The 24,633-nt window shown below is 45.9% G+C and overlaps 1 protein-coding gene across 5 annotated transcripts in view; it reads right to left on the bottom strand.

Annotated features, from left to right (window-relative positions):
• Positions 1–19,721, bottom strand: part of LOC115087676 (gametocyte-specific factor 1-like) — a 160,248-nt gene extending 140,527 nt beyond the window's left edge. The window contains exons 1-4 of one of the 5 annotated variants that reach the window (XM_029595135.1): positions 19,582–19,721; positions 19,336–19,410; positions 19,076–19,172; positions 1,948–2,062 (exon numbers count right to left, since the gene is read on the bottom strand). In XM_029595135.1, coding sequence (XP_029450995.1) covers positions 1,948–2,062; positions 19,076–19,165 — 205 coding nt within the window. In that variant the 5' untranslated portion in view covers positions 19,166–19,172; positions 19,336–19,410; positions 19,582–19,721. Of the gene's footprint in view, positions 1–1,947; positions 2,063–19,075; positions 19,173–19,335; positions 19,411–19,507 lie in introns of all 5 variants that reach the window. The other 4 variants (XM_029595138.1, XM_029595137.1, XM_029595136.1 and 1 more) reach the window with 4 other exon arrangements.
• Positions 19,722–24,633: the final 4,912 nt, after the last annotated feature.

Genomic DNA, 24,633 nt, shown 5'->3' with positions numbered 1-24,633 from the left:
TGCAGGCTAGTTAGATAAGATTTGTACATGAGGACGAAATCCACTGAAAAAGGGACCCTGGATTTGGCGGGGGAGGGCGAGGGAAGGTCAGGACCCCCTCCTGGGCACCCGCGGGGGCCAAATCGGGGGTTAAATCAAAAAAATCTGGCCCCCCAGCCCCAGGGAGCACTGAAATCGGCCCCGATGAAAAATCCAAGATGGCGGCCGTTCCCGGGCTCTGCCGACCCAGGAAAGGCCTAGCCATGCCGGGAGGATTGGAGCCCCGGGCTAAATTTGCTTGTCCTGCCAAGGAGGGACCTTCCCCACCCGGCAGGCAAGCAGTGCAGAGGCCCTGCCACGAAAAACGCGAAGAGGGCAGCCCACAAGAAAGGCAGGCTGCCAGCCGGAACATAGCTAAGACGCGGCTGAAGAAAAAAAAGCTGAAAAAAGCTTGACAGACATCCTGCACAGCAGGAGAGAGCAGGCGGGAAACCTGCTGCCTTCTGCTTTTCTCTGGCTGCCGGTTCTAGCCCTACTCTGACCAGAAAAAAATAAAAAGCTGGTCAACTGCTGCAAATAAGTTAGAGGTAGGTGAGTACCTGCAACTTATTGAAAGTTTGAAACTTTTAAACTCCTTTCCTCCCTCCCCCCCCACTGAGCGCAGCAGTGGGTTAAAAACCCTCTCGGCAGCCAGAGGGGAAACGAGGTCCAGAGAGCGTCGGTCCCCACACCTGGAAGCGTCCACGGACTCAGGACTATGCAGGGAACCCCCTCCTGCAAAAGGGGCAAAGCCCCCTTGAGCCGGGCAAGAGCTGGGAGATGGACGTCTCCCACACAAAAAACAGTAAAAGCACTAAAAGGTGGCAAAATTTCCTTCATAGATTTTTTTCCTTTGTTTCTAAAACAAGCAGGAATCAAAGAACTACTTGCTTGAGCCGAAAAAGAAAGAAGAAGAGGCTGACTAGCCTACAGCAGAGAACCGAAGGGGAGATGCTGCACCTGCTGGAGACAGACGAATACTGAAGGAGTAGAGGATAGGCTCTGTCCTGATATAGGGCATCCTTCAAGTTTTAGTCTGTCTCCACCTGCTGGAAAGGAGGCTCAACCCACTGTCTGGACTGATCCAGGTACGTACAGGAAAATGAAATGCGCCCAAAAAATAAGAACCTAGAAGAAAATGCGGTAAAGTGCACGCAAAAACTATGCACCAAGTTAAGCTTGTAAAAAAGTGCGCCCAAAAGGGCGCACAACGCGCACGCAGAGCCGTCATGCACATTGACGGCCATACACAGGGCAGCAGAACACGCACAACAGCATGTGAAAATGGCTGTCGCGGCCTACCATGCAGCTTGCAAAAAAAAGCCTAAGGGACAGATTTAAAATGTTACGCACGCGGGGTACATTTGTGCGCATTACCCAGCACGCACAAATGTGCACCCGATTTTATAACATGTGCGCCCTGCCGCGCATGTTATAAAATCTGGGGGTCGGTGCACACTTGTGCACGCCGAGCCCAAGAGGAGCCCCGATGGCTTTCCCCGTTCCATCCAAGGCCGCTCTGAAATAGGAGCGGCTTTGGAGGGAACTTTTTTTTTTCGATCCCCCCCACCTTTCTCTCCCTTCCCCTATCTAACCCACCCCCCCAGCCCTAACTAAATCCCCCCCTACCTTTTTTTCAGGAGTTACGCCTGCCTGAGGCAGGCGTAACTTGCGCGCGCTGGCCAGCTGCCAGCGCGCCATGCCCAAGGCACTGTGCCAGAGCACTTGGGACCACCCCCGGACCGCTGCCACGCCCCCAGCCCCACGGTCCCCTCTCCATTATTTCACAAAAATTATTTCACCCATCATCATTTTGGCCAAAAATAAATAGATAAATGCATATTTTCAGAATAGTATTTTAGGTTGACAATAGCAAATGCCAACAGTCACTTGAAACATCACTTACTGTGCAAATAATTTGCTGCTTACCATAGGCATCTTGCACACTTGTGGTTTCCACTGGTTTATTTCTGTAATCAGGCTTCCACCAGTTTAATTGCTTTTTCTGAAACTTTGGAACTGGCTGAGGATCTCTCTCTTTTGTCTATAGGAAGGAAAGAGGAAACCGATAATAAAAGCTGTCACTGTTTGTTACCAAGGACGGGCACAATGATTACAAGTTTGTGATACAACCATAATACAGGCATCATGATTTGCCTTGCAGCTCTGGACCCTTGTCCAAAATTATAATGTTAAGGAACGAAATGCTATCATGATTCTGAATTTAGTCCTCTCTACATAAGCACATTCACCCCCAGTACCATAACCAGGCAAGTAATTATATTTATGTGCCCTCCCCCCTCCCCCCCCCCAACACACCCTTGTCAATCACAATATCTTTTCTTAAAATGAGTTTTTACATTGCCACACAATGAGGGTTTTTTTTTTTTTTTTAACTATTTTTCCTACATGAGTTTGTTCTTTTTCCAGCTTTTCCTTTTTTTCCCCTCCCTCAAGCTGTTTTTTCCTCTCTTTTGAGCCTCCCCTAAGCTTCTTCCCTCCCCAATTGCTCTCTAACTTGCTTTCAGCTTACACCTAAAGCTTCTTCTCTTCTTCCAGCTTCACTCCCCCCCCACCCCCAGCTGCTCTCCCTTTCAGCCTTATAGCACCAAGCTTCTTCCTCCAGCTTCACCCCTAGCTGTTCTCCCCTCCCTCCAGGTTCAGCACCCCTCAGCAGTTTTTCCCCCTTCCAGCCTACATTCCCAAGCATCTTCCTTCCCTCCAGCTTTCCCACTATTTAAAGACATATACAATGCTGCAAAGATACTCATAACAGATTGCAAACTCCTGGAGCAGAGACTATCTAGTCAAACCCAAATACAGGACAAACTAGAGGCCATGGACATGGGGTTAAAAATCAACAAGACTAACATTTGGGAGAACCTGAATTAGATTTAAAAGTAGTCTCAAAAAGATTAGTTTTTAGGCTGGATTAAACTACGACCGGGGGGGGGGGGCTGCATGAGACACTCAGAAGTCCAGTTCAAGCATAAGGCACAGCAGTCATAATGAAGAAGGGCACAAATAAATGCAACTTATCTATTCCTCATTGATGGAGGTAATGAGGAAAGGTGTACGGAGAGAGAAGAGGAGACACAAATACTCGCGCCATCTTCAATTCTGAGCAAGTTACAAATGCTATACATAAAAAATGCACTAAGCACATTACAGGATTTCATCAGTATGCGACCCACTTATTCACCCTCATACTCATTTACGTGAGCCTGCAATACAGCAAATGCTGCATTAAATAAGAATGCCTTGAGGTGCTTTCAGAAACTGTGTGTGTCAAGACCCAGCCTTTAGTGAATCAGGCAGAGCATTCCTCATATTTGGGCCCACGATAGCAAATATCCAATCTCTTGTCTCACACAAATGTGTAACTTTCATGAATGGTATCTTTAGTAAATTTCTGCAAGTGAGCAAGATGCACACTTGAAAATTTTTTTTTAAACAATGTACTGATGCTGTGCATTGACTTTAAATTAAACACCTTGCGAATCAGTATAAGAATTTTAAATTTCATCCTCCAAGCCACCAGTAACAAATATAGTCTGAATAAAACTGGAGAGATGTTTCATTCTTGTCCGTCCCTACTAATACCCCTGGCAGCAGCATTCTGAACCATCTGTAAACCATGTATTGCTACATGCAGCAGATCAAGGCATATTGCATTGCAGTAGTCAAGTCTGGAAACAAGGACTTACAAAACTGTCCAAAAATGATCCACAGACAGAAAAGGCTTAAATCTCTAGAACATCTGAACCTTTAAGAATGCTCCTTATACCATGGCATTTGCCTGAGATTCAAATTATAGCGTAGTATCAAATAAAAAACCCAGATTATGGACCTAATTAGAAATAGGTATCATACAATCTTGGAGATGGATAGATAAGGGAACATGATGTTTTACAAATCTAGACAAAAAATGAATCTCAGTATTCCTCAAATTTAGCTTATTTGTAGATAACCAATGCTGCATAATAGCTACTTCTGTTATTGCATCCTGACATTTTCAATGAAATAGCAAACTAAATGTCATCTGCAAAGATGGGTGGATCTAGCCTAAGTCAGCCAACTCTCTACAAATGGGCCTCAAATAGATGTTAAACATTGCAGAGAATGCTGATCCCAGAAGGACACCGGTCACCAGAGGAAACCAAGAAGGAGATGCAGGGGAGATATGTAACAGACCTTCAGATACTTGAAAGGTTTTAATGATGCACGAACTTCAAACCTTTTCCACTGAAAAGAAATCAGTAGAACTAGAGGTCACAAAGTTAAACTCCAGGGAGGGACAAATCAGAACCAATGTCAGGAAATATTTCTTCACGGAGAGGGTGGTGGATGCCTAGAATGCTCTTCTGGAAGAGGTGGTGAAAACCAAAACAGTGAAAGAATTCAAAAGGGCATGGGATAAATACTGTGGAACCCCTAAAGGCTAAATGATGGCAATGAAGAAAAGGATGCATGGGGGGTTACTACCCTTAACCAATAAGCCTTGATGCAACTGAAACACTGCTCTCTGTTTCAATGGCAAGGAGAAAAGGAGAGTTGGATCCAGACAACAACCAAGGACCCTGACTTTTACAGTCTGGGGAACTGATAAGCAGACATAACAGGACTACTTCTAAGGTCATCCATAAGCAAACTACATCAAGCAACATTGTCTGAATTTTCAAGAAGGTTAATCACCCAGTAAAAATGTTGCCAGCAGTAAATTTTTATGGGTTGTCATAAGGCTTTTGGGATAACTGCACAGAGTAGCAGTTTCTACCCTTAAGAGAAACATGGTGGTAACTTGCACAGCATAGCAGATACTACCATAAGAAGCTTGTTGGGCAGACTGTATGGACCATTCGGTCTTTCCCTGTTACTATGTTCCCCATTACTACTTTCTGAGCTCAATTAGAAAGATAAGACTGGAACCAAGCCAACATACCTAGGTCAGCGAATCGTGCATGTAATAAAGTATGATTAAGGCTGTTGAAAGCTGCTGAAATATCACTGGTGACCAACATCAAACTCCTGATGAAATAAGTCTAAGATAGCCAAAAGTAGGGTATCTCTACTATAGCTGCTCTAAAACCTAATTGTTGCTAATACAGAACCTCGTGGTCATCCATAAATTCTATCCATTGTTTCAAAAATATTCTTTCAATAATCTTTGACAAGTATGGCAGTGAGCATACTGGCCTATAGCTTGCAGGGTCAGTTAATATTAGATTTTTTTCAGAATTGAATACATGCATATTTGAGAGATCATGGTATACAGTGGGCCCTCTGGTTACGAACGGCTCGAGTTACGACCAACATTTAAGTTTTCGGGTTATGATCAAATTTTGAGTTACGACCAAATTTCAAGTTACGACCCGTGCCACATGCACGCAGTTTTGGGTTTTTTTCGTGGATTGGTTGTAATTGGCCCGTTGTTACTGCCTATCCCATTTTTTGGTCTTGAAAGGCGGGACTTCAACAGATTGGCTGGCTAGTGTTGCTGCTGCTACCTATGGGACCTGTTCATCCTAGCCGCAAGTGGGCAGACTCGGCACAGAATTGCAGCAAACAGCAGCATCGGGGAACAGCACTCAGCTGGCAAGGTACAGAGAAGTTTCTGGAGGGCCATAGATGTGCACAGAAGTGGTGGGGGAAGGGGAAAAAAAGTGTCTGGGGTTGGTGGTGTTTTTGGTTGTACACCTTTAGATTTCTCTCTTTTTTTTTTTTTAATCTATTTCTTCTCCCTGCAGAACACCAAAGAAGTGTTAAAAATGGCCCCAAAGATAAAGAAAGCAATCACTATCGAAAAGAAGGAAATTGTGCAGAAATTTGAGAGTGGCGTTCGAGTGACCGATCTCGCTCTCATATACAGCATGTCAAAATCCACCATTTCGACAATCTTACAAAGAAAAGATTTGTACAAGGAAGTTAGTGTGGCTAGGTGTGTAACTCAAATTAGTAAGTCACGATCAACAGTGATAGATGAGGTAGAAAGCCTATTGTTAGTGTGGATAAATGAAAGGCAGATGGCAGGTGATTGCCTGAGTGTCTAATTTGTGAAAAAGTTGGGCTATAAATGCAGATATCGTAAAGGATAAGCCATTAACAAGTGAACACGGTGAAATATTTCGTGCCAGTAATGGGTGGTTTCACAATTTTAAAGCGAGAACTGGGGTTCATAGCATAGCTAGGCATGGTGAAGCTGCCAGTTCTGATAAAAAGGCTGCTGAAAACTACATACCCCACTTCGAAGAAATGACACAGAGAAATGGCTTTTCCTGTCAGTGAGTTTTGAACTGTGATGAAACTGGGCTATTCTGGAAGGAAATGCCCAAGAGAACATACATTACCCAGGAAGAAAAGAAAATGCCAGGCCACAAGCCAATGAAGGATAGGCTAACCTTATTGCTATGTGCCAATGCGAGTGGTGACCTCAAGATAAAGCCTCTCTTGTTTTATCATTCTGAGACCCCTAGAGTGTTCAGAAAACAATATCATGAAGAATAGGTTAGGGGTCATGTGGAGATCTAACAGAAAAGCCTGGGTGACAAGAGTCCTTTTCTTGAGTGGATAAGGAAGGTTTTCTGTCCTACTGTACAGAAATAGCTGGAGGACAAAGGCTTACCACTCAAGGCTCTCCTCATCATGGACAATGCTCTTGCTCACCCACGAGACTTGGAAGACTAGTTGGCTGAAGAATTCCCATGGCTCACAGTAGAGTTCTTCCCACCCAATACAACTCCTCTACTGCAGCCTATGGACCAGCAGGTCATAGCTAACTTTAAGAAGCTATACACCAAGGAACTGTTCCAGAAGTGCTTCCAGATACAGAATTCTGGAAGGAACATTACAGCATCCTTTCATGTGTGGGGTTAATAGAGAAATCCTGGGCCAATGTCTCTCAAAAGACATTGAGATCTGCCTGGAAGAAAGTGTGACCTAAAATTATAGAAGAGCGAGACTTCGAAGGAGAGGAGCCTGAGCCTGCAACTGACCCTGTGGTCAATGACATTGTCACTATAGCAGAGTCCATAGGCTTGCAGGTAGACAGTGCTGATGTTGAGGAACTGGTGGAGGAACACTCAGAGGAATTGTCTACAGAGGAACTTCAGCAACCTCTGGCTGAGCAACAGAGAATGGCAGCTGAGGAGCTTTCTGAAGAGGAGGAGCAGCAGCAACAATCAGTGCAGCAAATTTCCTCTTCTGGAATTAAGGAATTTCTGAAAAAATGGACAGAGCTACAAACATTTGAGGGGAGAAGACCCACCCAGCAAAGGGAAAGCCAATCATTGTATTCACTTGCTTAATGATAATGTCATGTCATACTACAGAATAGTGTTGAAGAAAAGACAGAAACCGACAACCTTAGACCAATTTTTAGTTGCGAAAAGGTTGAGGCCAAGTGAGCCAGAAGCAGGTCCTAGTGAGCTACAGACCCCCCCCCCCAAGTAGAGAACAGACACCACAGAGCCAGATTCCAGATGTTCTAATAGAATGGGACTCTCCTTCCGAACAATTACCACCTTCCATTTCGTCCCCCCCCCTCCCTTCCTGCAAACCAAAGATGTCAACGTTTAAATAAATAATTAAAAAATAAGCTTGAATTGTTGTTTCTGGTAGGCTATGCACATTTTATAACTTTTTGGTGAGTACACTAGGGAAGTATTGATGTTTCTGGTAATTACAGGGTCAATTCGGAGCTATCAAATGTACGGTGCTGGCCTGACTTGCAATCTTACGAACAATCCTTCCTATCAGGGGCCATGGCGGGAAGGCATACAACACCCTGACATGCAGCCACACCTGAACGAGAGCATCGATACCCAGCGCTTTTGGATCCAGTCTGCGACTGAATAACCACGGAACTTTTGCATTGTCAGAAGTCGCCAATAAGTCTGGAGACAGGCAGCCCAGTGCTCCACTATGAGCTGGAAAGCTTTGTCCACCAACTCCCACTCTTCGGGGTCCAAGCTCTTCCGGCTGAGAAAGTCGCCCTTATACTCTCTTTTCCAGCAATATGGGAGGCAAATAGGTCTAGCAGATGTTGCTCTGCTCATACCATGAGTGCATCTACCTTCTCCAACACCTGTTGACGCCTGGTTCTGCCCCGATTGATGCAGACCACCATTGTCTGACATTATCTGGACCATCCAAGCCTCAAGATGCTTAGCAAACCGCAAGAACGTCAGTAGTATCGCTCATGCTGCCAATTGCTCCACTGCCATTCCTAGGCATTCCAGCAACCTTGCACCATCAGCTCCTGACAGTGAGCCCCCCCCCCAACCCAGAAGGTTTGCATCTGTTGTGATCACTAGCCAATCCAGCGCCTCCAAGACAACACCCTTCCTGAGATTATCCTTTGTGCAACCACCACTGCAACTGGACTCTCACCTCCAAAGGAAAGAGAAGCCTCATTACATAGTCCTGTGTCTGCTGACTCCAGCTGGAAAGCAATGTTCGTTCGAGAGGTTGCATATGCACCCTCGCCTAGGGAACAACCTCCAACGTGGCCGCCATCAAACCCAGGACTTGTAGATAAGACCATACTGTCAGGCAAACAGTCCTTCTCAGGGTTTGAATTTGAGCAATCAACATCCGAACACAACTCTCTGGCAGAAACACTCTGCCCTGTTTCATATCAAAATGAACGCAGAGATACTCCAGCATCTGAGAGCTGTAAGCTGCTCTTAGCCAAGTTCACCATCCTACCTAGATCCTGCAGCAAGGATAATAACTTGTGAGAAGCCCGGTGACTTTCTTCCACACTACTGGCTCGAATCAACCAGCCGTCCAAATATGGGTGAACTAGGATGCTGTCATTGCACAAGGCCTCCACCACCACCATTAAACCTGGAGATCTTGGGCACAGTGGCCAGCCTGAAGAGCAAGACCTGAAACTGATAATGATGTCCCAGAATGGCCAACTGTAGGAACCGTTGATGTTCCCAATGAATGGGAATATGCAGATAGGCCTCCGTCAGATCCAGAGATGTAAGGTATTCCACTTGATTGTACTGCCATTATTACGGAGTGTACAGTTTCCATTCAGAAACGAGTGACTCGTAAAGGACGACTGACACCTTTGAGATCCAGAATGGATTGAAAAGACCCCTCCCTTCTTGGGTACGACAAAACAGATGGAATAGTGGCCCATATTCTTTGTTGCAATTCGGAACAGGAACTATAGCTTTCAGGTCAATAGTCTTCTCAATGTAGATTATACTGCTACCCTTTTCTGAGGGGAGTTGCATGGAGATATCATAAAGGCATCTGGAGGAATGCGAAGAAATTCCAGAGCATAGTCATCCTGATTCACTTCCAGGACCTACTGGTCCGATGTGATCCTGACCCACCTCTTGTAAAAGCCAGACAGGCATCCACCTATCTCTTGCACCAGACTCCTGAGAGGAGCAAAGTAGCTCGAGCCACCAGGGAACAAGAAGAATTTGTAAATTCATTGCCATGGCCTCAAAGGCGTGCTTAAGGATAGCTTCAATCCTTCTATTCTGAGTATTCTTTAGAGCTGCCTCTCCTTCCACCGGAATGATTTGCTTAGTGACAGCACACATCAACGCATCAACCTTTGGGAAATGCAACTGCTCTTTGGTCTGTGGATCCAAAGGATATAAATCCACCAAGGCATGTCCCCCTTTAAAGCTCGCCTCTGGCACACCATTTAAGATCAATCAATTCTTGAATCGCCTCCAGGAGGGGATAGAAACATGAAGCCTTCCGCAGAATGACTAATAAGAGATCCTTCTCTGCACACCAGGAAAGTCACTTCCAGCCACCCCAAGCAGCTTTAGGAGTGTGAGAAATCAGACCCGGCAACTCATCTCTATGAAAGAAACGGAGAAGAGTTCTATGCGGCTCTAAATCCAGGGGAATCTTCCCTTCCTCAAGAGGGAAGCAGCCCAAATCATCATCAGTGTTATCTTGATTCACATCTATTCGAACATTGCGAGTATCGAGCCATGGTGTTTGTATACAGTAGCAGATGAAAGGGGGGGGGGGGGGGGGGGGAGTCCCTGAGCCTGTGATCCAGATTTAAGAGACATTTCCATCTCTGAAGAAACCGCTTACAGAAAGTTCTGCAGTCTAGAAAAATTCCATCCAGAAAAAGGTGTCCATACCAGGCCCCATGGGCCCAAACTTGATGTCCTATGATTGAGCTTCTCCTGAAGACATCTCTGCCAGTGGATAAACCAAAGAAGGGACTGGAGGTGACACAACTAGGATGTCCTAGTTGTCCTAGTTGTGTCACCTCCAGTCCCACTCCTCTCAGACTGAGGGGATGGACCAGCATCAGCAAAATCAGGAGGCAAATCATTTCGAGCATCCAAACAGCACTGACACAGGATCGCAGACAGCTCTGGCTGTATCACCCTTATATGGCATACAGCACAAATAAACCAGGCCCAGACCAAGCCCAGAAGGAACTGGAGCTGGTCCCACAGAACTGCCCTCACCAGCAGAGGTGCCAGGCAAGGGAGAACCAAGATCTGGCATCCCTCAGTCAAGGCCGTGACCAACCCATCATCAGAATGAGAAAAGCCAGGCTTAGTAAAATCCGAGGAAGACAAATCTCTCTGGGCGTCTGAGCAGCACTGTCACAGATTAGAAAGCTAAGTCAGGCTGAGCAGCCCTAATATGATAGGCAACACAAATAGGAAGATGCTTAGGCTTCTTGCTTACCAGCGCCATCGCTGCAGTAAGAACATAAATTGCCATGCTGGGTCAGACCAAGGGTCCATCAAGCCCAGCATCCTGTTTCCAACTGAGGCCAAACCAAGCCACAAGAACTTGGCAAGTACCCAAACACTAAGAAGATCCCATGCTACTGATGCCAGTAATAGCAGAGGCCAATCCCCAAGCCAACTTAATTAATAGCAGGTAATGACTTCTCCAAGAACTTATCCAAACCTTTTTTAAACCCAGCTTCACTAACTGCACTAACCACATCATGTGTTGAAATGGCTCACACTCAAAAATTAAACGTGTCCAAAAAATAAGCACCTAGAAGAAAGCTCGGCAAGGCGCACACACAACCTGCCCAAAAGCCAAGCGCACGTGTGCGCAGAGCCAACACACTGCACACACCGATGGCCTATAGAGGGCAGCAGAACACACACAAGAGCGTATGTAAACAGCTGCCACAGCCTACCATATGGTGTGCAAGAAAAAATCCTAAGTGTGGGGCCTAGCCGCCAGGTTGGCCAGTCCCCCAACCCAAACGGAAGTGGAAACAATGTCATCATGGTGCGCCGAGAATGGAGACCGGAGGAAGTCCTGAAACCCCTCTGTCTCTGGTTCAGGTAAAACTTTTTTTTTTTTTTTTTTTTTAACTCTTACCTGAGCTCAGCACTTACCAGCTGAGTACAGAGACTGTCTCTGGCTATCGGGGGGAGATAGCATCTGCCATCACTGCCGCCCTTGGCCTCCTGTACCCGCTGCCTTTCAGCTGAACTAGCAGCTAAGTCCATGCTGGGAAACCTAGCTACCAGACCAAGGCACACATCTAAGGGACCATGGAAATCGCCTTAGGAATTCTTAATTGGGGTAGGGACCTTAAGGGTATCACCACACGAGAGCAGTGTTCTTTTCCTGAATTTAGAATTTCAAATTTCTCCTTTCAAAAAGCTCAAAGCAATCCCTATAGGAAGATACACGCCTACCACCTGCTGGAAATGATGAATACTGGCAGGCTGGGGTCACTGCAGGGTTATATATACACTTTGATATCAGCTTGCTCTGTCTCCATCTGGTGGCATGGGAACAAACCCACTGCTCCTGAGTTCATCTGTCTACACACTAGGAAATTGATTTTTTTTTAAGGCACATGCTTTCAAGGAATAGTCCATTTCACTGGATGCCTGAAGCGTAGCAGATGAAATTGGTCTGTCTACATGAAGATACAGTAGATAGTGGAGGGAGGATGAAAAGTAGAGAGGTCTTTAAACTCTACAGAGATGTGCATGAAAAAGAAAGGAAAATTGGTTCTTACCTGCTAATTTTCATTCCTGTAATATCATAGATCAGTCCAGACAAGTGGGTTTATGCATCCCTATCAGCAGATGGAGGCAAAGAACACTGAGGCACCTCTACATAACCGAGCGTGCCACCTGCAGTCCCCTCAGTACTGACCTATACCCAAGCCAAGATTATATAAGAATTTCCCCCCCCCCCCCACCCAAGCAAACTGGAAAAAAACCCCAGGGTTGGTCTCCCCTGAACCGGTGTACCTATACAAACCGCAAGGCCCCAAAATGCCCTGCCAACTAGGGAACTAAAAACAACTTAACTGCTGCAGTCAAAGCAATACCGCACATCCGAGTACCAGGAAGGTCAGTCTTTGGGTAACAATTCCGGGGTGGGCCTCTGGACTGATCTGTGGTATTACAGGAATGAAAATTAGCAGGTAAGAACCAATTTTCCTTCCCTAACATACCTAGATCAGTCCAGACAAGCAGGATGTACCAAAGCAACCCTAAACCGGGCGGGAATCTGAAAGACCCGCTCTCAAAATACTTTCACCAAAAACCACTTCCTCAGGTGGCCGAACATCCAAATGGCAATGCCTGGTGAAAGCACGCAGGGAGGACCATACCGCAGCCCAAGAGGCCGCCTTTTCTCTAGCAGAATGCGTATTAAGGCCACTGGGGACCACACGACCTTTAGCAATATAGGCCGGAGAAATAGCCTCTTTCAACCATCGGGCCAAAGTAGCTTTCAAGGCCTTATCTCCTTTCTTTACGCCACCGAACACCACAAAAAGATGGTCCAACCTTCAGAAAGAATTGGTAGCTTTCAAGTACCGCAAGAGCGCATGTCCAACATCCAAAAGGTGAAGATCTCTACTCAAGGCAGAGTCTCTGGACCCATGTTGAAAACCTGGCAACTCCACTGTTTGATTCACATGGAAGACAGAGACCACCTTTGGCAAAAAAGAAGGCACCATACTCAGACACTTTGTTGGTGGAAATACTTAAGAATGGGTAGTGACAGGAAAGAGCCTGAAGCTCCGAAATACGTCTGGCTGAGCAGATTGCGTCCAGATACAAGATCCATCAAGGAGGCATGACCCAAAAGCTCAAAAGGGAGTTTCACAGCGAACTCGCAGGACCAGGTTAAGATTCTAGTCTGGACAAACCTTGTGAAGCAGAGGCTTCAAATGTTCATTCCCTTGAGGAAACGAATGACATCCAGATGAGAAACCAAAGGCCTGCCCTGCACCTTGCCTCAGACAACCCAGCGCCAAAACCAGGACTGAGCAAATTATAAGCCAGACCTTTGGAAAGCCCGTGCTGCAAAAAGGACAAAATCTGCTAGATAGCAGTCAGAGGATCCACGCTATGTTGACCGCACCAGGACTCAAAAACCTTCCACACTTTAACAAGCCATGGAAGTGGAAGGTCTTCTAGCCTGAAGGGGGGTAGAAATAACCGGCTCCAAATAACCTTTCATGCACAGTCGCCGCCTCTCAAAAGCCAAGCTACGAGACAAAAGTGATCCTCCCGATCCAAAAACATGGGGCCCTGGTGCAGTAAGCCCTGAAAGTGCACTAGCCAAAGAGGGCTCTCCACTGCCAGATGCCCCAAGTCAGCGAACCACGGACAATGCAGCCACTCCGGCACGACCAGAACCACTGCCCCTGGATGCATTTCTAATTGACAAAGCACTCGCCCTACAAGTGGCCACAGAGGAAATACATACAGAAGAAGCCCCATTTGGCCAAGGACACACTAGAACATCTAGGCCCACCGAACAGACTTCTCTTCTGTGACTGAAGAATTGGACGTCGAGTTGGCCCTTGTCACCATAAGATACAGCTGAGGGAATCCCCATCTGGCACAAATGTGATTCCAGGCTTCTAGGGACAGCTCCCACTCTCTAGGGTCCAGTTGCTGTCGGCTTAGAAAATCCACCTGCACGTTGTCTACTCCTGCGACATGAGAGGCCGCGATCCCTTCAAGGTGGCACTCCACCCATGCAAACAGTAGCTGAGCCTCCCGAGCCACAGCGCGGCTTCTTGTACCTCCTTGGCAATTGATATATGCCACCGTCATCGCATTGTCTGACAACATCCGAACCAGGGGCAGGAACAGCTCCAATGCCCTGCGCACTGTTTCCCTATCCAAGCAATTGATGGACCACATCTTCTCTGCAATCGACCAGAGCCCCTGGGCAGAGAATCCCTCACATACCACTCCCCAGCCTTTGAGGCTGGCATCTATGATCAGTACACCTAATCCGGGTCTTTAAGAGGCATTCCTTTGCCCAGAGTGGTCAGACAACCACCACTCCAGGCTGGTCTTGGCTTCCCACAGAGGCAAGGGAACATAATACTTCTCAGCAATGCTCTCTGTAACGGGCGCATGTGGGCAAAGGTCCACGGAACCAGATCCATTGTTGATGCCATGGACCCCAGCACCTGCACATAATCTCAGACCTTCAGGAGTGGAAGATGCAGCAACTGGGAAACTTGCTCCTGCAATTTCATCACTCTGTCCTCTGTCAGAAATACCTTGCCCTGCCAGGTATCTAAGCGCATCCCCCAATTATTCCAGAGATTGAGAGGGTACAAGGTCGCTCTTTGTCACATTCATTACCCAACTCAGGGAGCTCAGGAGCTGCCTTACTCGCTGCATTGAATGAGTACACTCCTCCTCCGTTTTCGCCCAAATGAGCCAGTCATACTAATTATGGGTGAACCACCAATATCACTTTTGTGAAAGTACGAGGAGCCATGGCCAGACCGAAGGGAAGGACCCAAAACTGAAAATGCTGTCCCAGCACCTTGAATCGGAGGAATGTTTGGAGTTCCTTTCAGATAGGAATATGGAGATAAGCCTCGCTGTGGTCCAATGACGCCAGAAACTCTCCTTTGCGGACAGCTACGATCACTGTTCGCAGGGTCTCCATCCGGAATCATGGCACTCATATGCTGAAGTTCACCTTCTGCAAGTCCAAGATAGAAGGAGGGTACTTTCTGTTCTTCGGCACCATGAAGCAGATGGAATCCCTTCCCTGTTCTTGCTCATCCAGGGAAACCGGGAGGGTGGCTTCCAAGCTTATCCACCTGCGCAGAGTTTCTTCTACCGCGTTATGCTTGCTTTGAAAAGAACAGTGTGACTCCAGGAAGGTGTCGTTAAGCAGGCAAGAAAATTCTAAGGCCTTACTGTCCCTTATCACCTCCAGAACCCACTGGTCAGAGATAATCCTGATCCACTCCTTGTAAAACCGGGACAACCTGCCCCTGACTGCAACCGAGGAGTGGGCACCCCTGGCTTAATTGGGCCGGTTTACTTGCTCCAGACTCCTGAGCAGAGCCGCCTCTGGAGGAATGGCCAACCCCCCGAAAGGCCCACTGACGATTCGATGACTTTTGTCCCGCTGCCAAAGAACTTCTACTGGGCCAACACCTTGACTCCCAAAAACGAGAGCAAGCATGGAAGCTCCTCTTAATGACTTTATCCTCCAGGAGCTTAATGCCCTTGGTTTCACCCAGAGACTTCATGAGCTGGTCTAGGTCCTCCCCAAAGAGCAGCTTGCCCTTGAAGGGAAGGTTATATAATTGAGCCTTAGACCACATGTCCACCGACCAATTGCGCAGCCAGAAGAGGCGCTGAGCCGCCACCAAGATCATACACCTAGCCCTAGTGCGCGCCAATTCATACAAAGCATCTGCCACATAGGCCACCCTCGCCTCCAGATGGGCTGCCTATGTGGGGGACAGCACATCCGGAGACACCTGCTCCTATGGCCTCTGAACCCAACATAAACAAGCACACTGCATCAAGCTAGCACACACTGTTGCCCAAAGGCTCAGTGCTGAGACCTCGAACATACGCTTCAATTGGACCTCCAGCTTACAATCCTGGACATCTTTGAGGGCCACCGCCCCTGCCACCGGAATCATAGTCTTCTTGGTCACAGCCAATACCGCAGCATCAACCTTAGGCATTTTAAAGTATTCCAAGTGCTCCTCCAGCAAGGGATATAGCTTTGCCATGGCCCTTCCAAATTTCAAGCCAGTTTCTGGGAAGTTCCACTCTCGACCAATGAGCTGCTGAATTTTCTTTGGAATGGGAAAGGCACTGGGAGGACACCACAAACCATCAAATACGGGGTTAACGCCCTCGTTACCAGACTCCTCCCGAGACAGCTTGACTACTTATTCCTCCAAGAATTGAGAAATAAGTGGCTGGAGTTTCTCTTTCTTAAATAAGCGCACCACCCAGTGGTCATCACCCTCCATTCCGGCCGCTTCCGCAAGGTCCAGGTCATCCTTGCAGCCATCCTCTGGAGCATGCTCCTCATCCGGGTCTCCCTCCAGATTCACAGCTGGAGAGGCTGCCCCCTCCTCTAATGGATCAGAATCCCCCAGATCTCTAGGGTCTTGATCTGGACGAGCGGCCGCAACCCATGAAGCCCATCCAGTCTCCCCAAGGACGCGCAAGCTCTCTTGAACTGTCCCAGAGACAGCTCCTTGGGTTTCCACTTGCTGCCTGACGTGCCAGAAAAGCCTCATGCAAAAGCAAGACGAATTCTGGAGAAAACCCAGAGAAGCCCTCTGAAACTCATTCAGGGATGCTGGGCTCGGAGACGTTCCCCTCCTCAACACCATCCTCACCAACCTGTACTGCAGGAGACAGAGGTGGAGAGTCACCCAACTTGCGGTCCCTGCACCTCAACCTGCCTACAGTACCAAAGTTTCGGAATACATCAACGGAGGGTAATGCTCGGTCTTTGATGCATCGCACATCAAGTGCACAGATTCAGTATGTATCAAGGCAGCATGCACAGAGCGTCTGGGAGGCACTCTAGAATAGAGTACTTCAATGCATCATGCGCCATTCGTTTTGATGGACTATGCATTCAGTGCATCAATGCATCAGAAACATCAACTCATGCATCAAGTGCATTGAAGAATCCTGCTTCATGAATGTCAACACATCACTCATCAATAATGGTTGAGGCGAAGGTGACAGTACATCACACTTCTAGTTTTTGTGCTTCTTCGATGCAGTCTCCAATGATTCAAGCGAGTGATGGCACTTTTTCCTTTGATGCTGGGTGGCTAGCTGAACTCATCCCTGCAGCTTCAGTCTGCACCAGAGAAGTATTCAAGGAGCTGCTGCTCAACTCTTTTCCCAGCAAGGCAGAATACTCTGCATTGCAGGATGAGGATCTGCTAAGATTCCTTAGAGATTTATGCATCTCAATTGGATGTGCCCTGGAGTGCTGTCAGTGTAACGATTCTGTTGGTCATGCTCTGGGCCAAGGGAATTATAGCATAGTTTAAGGCAGTCAGTAATGGAGTTACCTTTCCACAAATATATCACCTGAAGTCACTCACCATTAATTCTTTTCTCTGTGACATTTTGTGGAAGACCTTTTAGACAGAATAAACATTCTTACTGCTTTTTATTTTTAAGTAGCACTGAAGGCAGTGATAAAAAAAATGTAAATTTGTTTTTTGTGGGTTTTTTGTTTGTTGTTTTGTTTTTTAAAGACTGAGAAGACTCAAGAGGCAACACCCACTCAGGAATTCCTGAACATGTTCAGTAAAACTCAAATTCTACTATCATAGGGGCCGATGCAATACAAGCACATACAAAACAGATGTTCATATTGAGCACCTGTTTTCCTAACGCACATCCATCCACCTTTCCTGAGCGCATAATTCAATGTTAATGAGGTGCCACACTAAAAAGGACACACAAGGGATCAATTGTGCATTCTAGCAGTCCTTATCCTCAGGCACCACAGGAGAGGTGGCTACACGCAGGTTAGGAAAACAGACATTCATAAATTGAGCATCTGTTTCCCTGACAGCCGTCAAGACTATTTTTTTTCTGATGCTTTCTGTGGTTCCTCCGACTTAGTATCGCAACAATATTAAGTAGGAGGAACCACAGAAAAACAGGATTTTCTTCTTTTTTATGGAGGCTTGGGACGCTTCTATACTAAATGCCAGCTCCAGGGCTGGCGTAAATTTTTGGGAGTAAAAATGTGCACCTCAGGCGCACAGTAATTTTTGGCATAGCCTCATCTGCGTGGCATGAGCACAATTATTAGCTACACACTGCTTTGTACATGCATTTTGGATGTGCTAATCCCATTATTGCATCCTGAGTTATTCTAGCATGTCCAACTGCATGTCAAGCTGTGCATTACATTGAGCACACTACATTGCATCAGCCTCTTGAGAGACAAGTCCATCACCACATATAATGGCCAATTCAGCTTGCTTATTGATGGAAAATATGAGCAAACAAATGTCTTCCCAGCTAGGGAGTGTTGACTATGATAATTTTAATACTACAAACAAAAATGCATTATTGCTCTGTCTTTTTAATAAGACTGGTGCAAAGCTGATCACACTGATCACATTACCCTATGGAACTCTCTTCCTCATGTCTCTCCACCTTGAACCCTCTCTACACAACTTCAAAAAAGGCTTCAAAATGTGGCTTTTCTTACAGGCCTACCCTGATGCCAATCAAACCTAAACCCCTTACTGCTTCCTCCCAACCGCTCTGTTACCCACCAACAACGATGCATCTCAAAGAAATGTTGACTATGTAATTGTGGAAATGTTATTTTTTTGTTAATGCTATTAATAGTTCCTATTTATTTCTCCCCTAACGCTCTACAACCTTTGTTCTTCACGCTACTTATGCGCTTGCCTGTCTCCTGCACCCCCCCCCCTCCTTCTTCCTTTCCTGCTCCCCTTCCCTGTTATTTTGTAATTTCTCTTTCCTTGTACAAGAGTTGACTGTAAACCGGCATGATATGCCCTACGAATGTCGGTATATTAGAAGTTCATAAATAAATACAATTGAAGTTTTTCAGTTTTACATTAGTTCTTATACACTGAAATATTAACATGCCACAGTATATTCCTTTTCTGAGAACTCCTAATTGGTAGGTTACAATTTCCGAGACTAAGACTGCAAAACTGTACAAAATAAAAAGTAGCTTGAAAAAGTGAGCCAAAACACAAATTCGAGTTGCCTTTAAAATAAAGGCATATTAAACATAAAAATTCCCCTACCCTGCATGTCTGCATGTGCACGCGGAACTCAAGGGCATTTATCTTGTGCGCCGGATTGTACGGACATACGACCAACTGAAGCGAATCCATCTCAACTCTTAAAAAAAAAAAAATAAAATAAATACATAATTTTAATGTACAACCAAAATACGTAATAAACATTTTTTTTTTTTAAAAAAAGGAAACAAATGTGGCTTGAACAAAAACTAAAATAACGATTCCGTTGGCAATTTGCAGAAATAAACTGGCAGCAAATTCACCTCAGCTCTATCTCTCAGCCTCTAACGGAAACGAGGGGCTAAAAACCTCGTGTTTCACCGAGCGGTGGTCTAGGGCTGAAGAGGAGATAAAACAGCGTTAGTGTCTCTGCCTTTCTCTCACGGCCCTTTTCCCATTCCACCCCCCCCCCCCGGCTACCCATCACTTATTCACTTCTCTCCTTTACGTTCCCAAGGTCTGCGCCCACATTTTTCTCCCTGTTTACGGGCACCTTTTTCTCTTCCCACCTTTCTCACGTTTTGAAACTCCTCGCCACTCTCCCTTAACAGAACTATCGCCGCCGCGCACGCCTCAGGCCCCTCCCCCGCGCTTTCCGGATCGGGCGGAAAATGAGCAAGGCAGGGGGGGGGGCGGAGCCATGGGGAGCGCACGGCTGCGGCGTGGCGCTCGCTGCAAACGCAGGGAGGGGTCGAGACTCCAGTCTTGCCGCGCATGCGATACACGGTAACGTCATTCTCTCTTCGCCGTGGAACGCCCCCCACCCTGGCTCGTTTCCCGCCCGTTCCAGATATTAAAGTCGGACTTTGCAAAGCATTGAGTAAAAGTTGGCATTTTGTGTGCCAAAGCCAAGGCACTGCACGCGCGACTTATAGGGATAATGGAGCGCAAGACAACAGAACAGTAGGAATTAAGAAAATTAAACGTTTAAAGGGAAAATGGCCGACAAACAGGCCGATGCAAATATCGTACGCTCCGGCTAGCGCACAGCTTAACCAGCGATTGGACGCGCATTTTGGGATTAGTGCATCCAAAACGCGCGTCCAGCCTCACAAGTAGCACTCGTCACATGTACATGCTATGTAGATGAGGCTACTACCCCAAATCCATACATTGCCGTGCACCCGACACACACTTTTAAACATTGCAAATTTAACGCCAGCTCCAGAGCTGACATTAAGTGTTGCCAGTCCATGACTCATCTAAAAAACTATTTTTTTCTGTGGTTCCCCTTACTGAGGGCTCTTTAGGGGGATGCCAGAAGCTGAGCATGGTGCTGCTGCTTTTCTTGGGTTTTTTTTTATACTGTAACTCCCTCATGTGGCCTCATCACTGCTTCCCTCAGGCCAACAGGAGAAAGGGTCCGTGCAACCGGCGTTCACTTTCCACCTAGTCCTGGGAGAATTCTGTACTACTGCAGAGCGCAGAATTTGCACAGAATTTGCGCAGAATTCCCTTTGCGCAGAAGAGACCCCGACATGTGCGAAGATGAAAGCCCCGGCACACCACTTGCAGCGAAAATGAAGGCCCCCGTTTGCTGTGAATGGAGTGTGCTCCGCTCACGGCAAAGATAAAGGCCTCCGTGTGCCGCAAACTGAGTGTGCTCTGCTCGCAGCGAAGATGAAGGCCCTGGTGAGAGTAAATGTGTGTGGATGAGAGCAAGGAGTATGAGAGGGGAGGGTGAGAGGGTGTGTCAAGTTGCCAGGGACTGGATTGTACTGAAATGCAGAAGAAATGTGTTATTTTGAAAAATAAATGTGCAGAATTTTGCAGAATTCAGAAAATGTGGGCACAGAATTTTCAATTTTTGATTGCAGAATTTTCTATTTTTTTTGCACAGAATTGGGAGCTTGTGTGTATGTGAGGGTGCTAGCCTGTGTGAAGGGATTGAGTATGTGTGAGACAGAGCCTGTGTGAAGGGGTGCATGAGAGAGAGACATAGGTAGTCTGTGTGAGGATGGATGTGTGCGAGAGAAAGGGAGCTTGTGTGGGTGTGTATGCAAGAGAGAGGGACCCAGTATGAGGGGATGTGTGAGTGTGCAAGAGAGTGAGAGAGTCTGTATGCGGGTGTATATGTGCACTAGAAAGGAGAAGCATGTGTGTGAGAGAGAGGGAGGGACAGAGGGAGCCTGTGTGAGGGGCAGTACTGAGAACAGGGTCAAACTCTGGGACTGGCAATAGAGCGGAATGGCTTGAGCCTAGAGGTGGAGGGGAGAAATACTGGCAGGTGGAGGAGTTGGGGCCTGAGAAGGCAAAGTGGCCAGGGGAGTAGGGCGAGCAAGTGGAAGGGACACTCTTACAGTGAATTTCTAGGGAAATTCTGCTCAAAATATTTAACATTCTGCATGTTTAAGTAATAACTTTTCTGTATTAATTTAAAATGTAATTACTTAAAGACTCACAACAAAAGTGACCAACTTTAGAGAGGGAAATAGCAATAGACTATTACCTCATACAAAACCTTCAATCAGACTCGAGACAATATCATCGGTATATACTCAATGAAAGATTTAATCTGCTGTCTCTCGCCCTTATAGGGCCCCAGGCAGTAGTCAGCCTTCAGAGTATCGATAGTTTAATCATTTATTGTCTCTTGTCTCTATTGTAAACGTTTATTAAATACTTTTGATACTTTTTTATTCTTAATTCCAAATGAATTTTTTTACAAAATTTTTTGCTATAAAGCATCTATTGAAGAATATATATGTTTTTACCCAACCAGCTTATTGGCTTAATATCAAAACACACAAGCAGAGAATCCCTTATTATATAGCTAGTGAGTAAAAGTAGGAGGGAAATAAACCTATAATTGGCCAATTCAAATATACACTTAACCAATTACCATGTTTGTGTTTGTGCATAATGCATATATACAATATTTCAAAATGCCAGGACCCCCTTTTCTAAAATGCACAAGGATTGGCAAATTCAAAACATGCACTAGCATTTGATCTGTCAGTGCCTGGTAATACAAGAATAAACAAACAAGTTCTAGTCGCATGACTGGTGACATGATATCACAGTAGGACTAGAACTTTTTGTGATGCCACCCCATCCCCCAATAAACACAAAACACACTCTATAAAACACCACCTCAATGGGAACCTTGGCAACATGAAAAAATAACGACAGCCAATAGGAATATATATATATTCATTCCTGTTGCCAACAAAAATTCTAAAAAGTGCCAATTTAGTATAATTTTCTGTTACCGCTCACTAATAGCTGTTAGTGCACATTGATGCAGAGATACTGCGCAGTATGTTTTGCTAGTGAATACTGCGCACTAACATTTGTTAGTGCGCGGTAATACAGAGTTACCGAGCACTAATAACTGTTAGTATGCAGTAGCCAGTAATGACAAATATTGTAAAGCACGGTCGAGCAAAGGGTGGTGTATCCCTGCGTAACACCACTCAGCTGCCTGCTTACTTGTTTTTGGCAGCTGCAAAAGAGAAAGGAGAGCCAGCCCATTCGTGGCTGACGACTGAGGCCCCAGTGGACCGCGAACAGAGCCCATCCCATTCACGGTTGAAGACGTGGAAGGCACTGGTGGGCCACAGCTGAGGAGCAGTAAGCAGCTAATGACCTCAACACGAGGCACCGTGACAGGTGTGTGTGTGATTTAGACCCTTTGTGCCTGAGTGGGGGGGTGTGAATGAGGGATTTTGTAAGGGTGTGTGTTTGTGTGTGAGAGAGAGCCCATGTGAAGGGTTGTGTATGAGTGAGAGAGAGAGCCTATGTGCAGGGGTGTATGAGTGGGCAAAAGAGAGAAGGAACCAGTATGAGTGTATGTTTGCCAGAAAGAGAGGGTGCATGTGTGTGTGCGCGAGAGAGAGGGAGCCTGTGTAAGGGCGTGTGTTTAAGAGGACAGAGGGAGCCTGTGAGAGGTAGGGTGACCAACTGTGATAGAGCAAGCCTATGGTGGCAGTGCATCCATTGTGTGTGATGTGGTCTGTTTGCCTGCGTCTCTATGACTCTCTTTGTGTCCATCTGTATTGTATCTGTCTCTGCCTTCTGTCTGGGAGAGGTGTCTATGTTTTTCTGTCTATGTGTGGTATGTCTGTGTCTTGCGTTTATGTTTGTCATTGGGATGTCTGTTTCTGTCTGGGTAGAGGGTAACTGTTTGTGTATAGAGTCTGTGTCTGTCTAGCTGTTTTGCCCTCTGTCCATTGGTGTGGATTCTGGTTCTATTTGGGTATGAGGTATCTGTTTGTCTCAGCACACAGTAGTTGCCTCTCTGTGCCCATATCTATGAGCCAGCAACTTGAAGAGAAACAAATGGGGGCTCTGAGCCACTGGTCAGCAGTGTGGCTGCTTGCTGAATACCTTTCACATATGTTTGTGTGTGTTAACCCATCTTTTGGGGGGGGGGGGGGGGGCAGGCATAACTGTTTGCTCATCTCTTCTCTTTAGTATGCCCCACCCACTGTAATGCACAATGCCAAAGATTACAACTGTTTTCAGAAAAATTGAAAGGGAGCACCCTGCTGGAACTGCTGCTAGTAGATAACTTGGAAGAGTAGGGCAAAGTATGCATTTTCCATTTGTTTGCATTTCAGCACAGTTTATAAACCCTTGACCATGCTGCCAGTTACATCCTTTTGTTTTTCTTCTGCTCTTGGTGTGTTTATCCTGTTAAGGGCAACTGCCAAAGTTCATTTTGTCTTGTGCGTTATTTTTTTGGCACAGGTGATATCAACCCCTATCCATCACGGGTCATGATGCAGGCACTCTTCACAGAATAATTGACTTTCCACTTTGGAAAAATGGTCTCCACTGGCAATCATTTCTCCTATTTTTTAAATTTAATTTTATATTTCACTTTCAGCACTTCAAAGTGAATTACATTCAGTTACTGTTCTGGTAGAACAGGGGAAAGGAGAATGGGCTTACAGTGTCTACATGCATGCACATAGTATAGACAATTCTCAGTTTTAGCAAATCGATTGATTTTGCTTTTTTTTTTTTTTAATAAGAATTCAGTATGTGAAGTTTATTGCTCTTTTTTTTAGATCAGTTAGTTTTCTTTGCTTATCACAGAAGCAATAATTCTAACTTGATTATAGATCATATACATTTTAAATCATTCAAGAATGACTAATTGATTTTTACTTTCAAAAGGGAAACTTTGAGAAAATGAGAAAAATTGTTAGAAAAAAACTGAAAGGAGCAGCTACAAAAGTAAAAAATGTCCAAGAGGCGTGGTCATTGTTAAAAAAATACCACTCTAGAAGCACAGTCTACATGTATTCCACACATTAAGAAAGGTGGAAAGAAGGCAAAACGATTACCAGCATGGTTAAAAGGGGAGGTGAAATAAGCTATTTTAGCCAAAAGATCTTCATTCAAAAATTGGAAGAAGGATCCAACAGAAGAAAATAGGATAAAGCATAAACGTTGGCAAGTTAAATGTAAGACATTGATAAGACAGGCTAAGAAAGAATTTGAAAAGAAGTTGGCTGTAGAGGCAAAAACTCACAGTAAAAAATTTTTTAAATATATCCAAAGCAGAAAGCCTGTGAGGGAGTCAGTTCGACCATTAGATGATCAAGGGGTTA

The sequence above is a fragment of the Rhinatrema bivittatum genome, chromosome 3 (genome assembly GCF_901001135.1).
Source record: "Rhinatrema bivittatum chromosome 3, aRhiBiv1.1, whole genome shotgun sequence".
Lineage (NCBI taxonomy): Eukaryota > Metazoa > Chordata > Amphibia > Gymnophiona > Rhinatrematidae > Rhinatrema > Rhinatrema bivittatum.
Note: the sequence above shows the minus strand (reverse complement) of the source record. Positions and strands in the feature narration are given on the sequence as shown.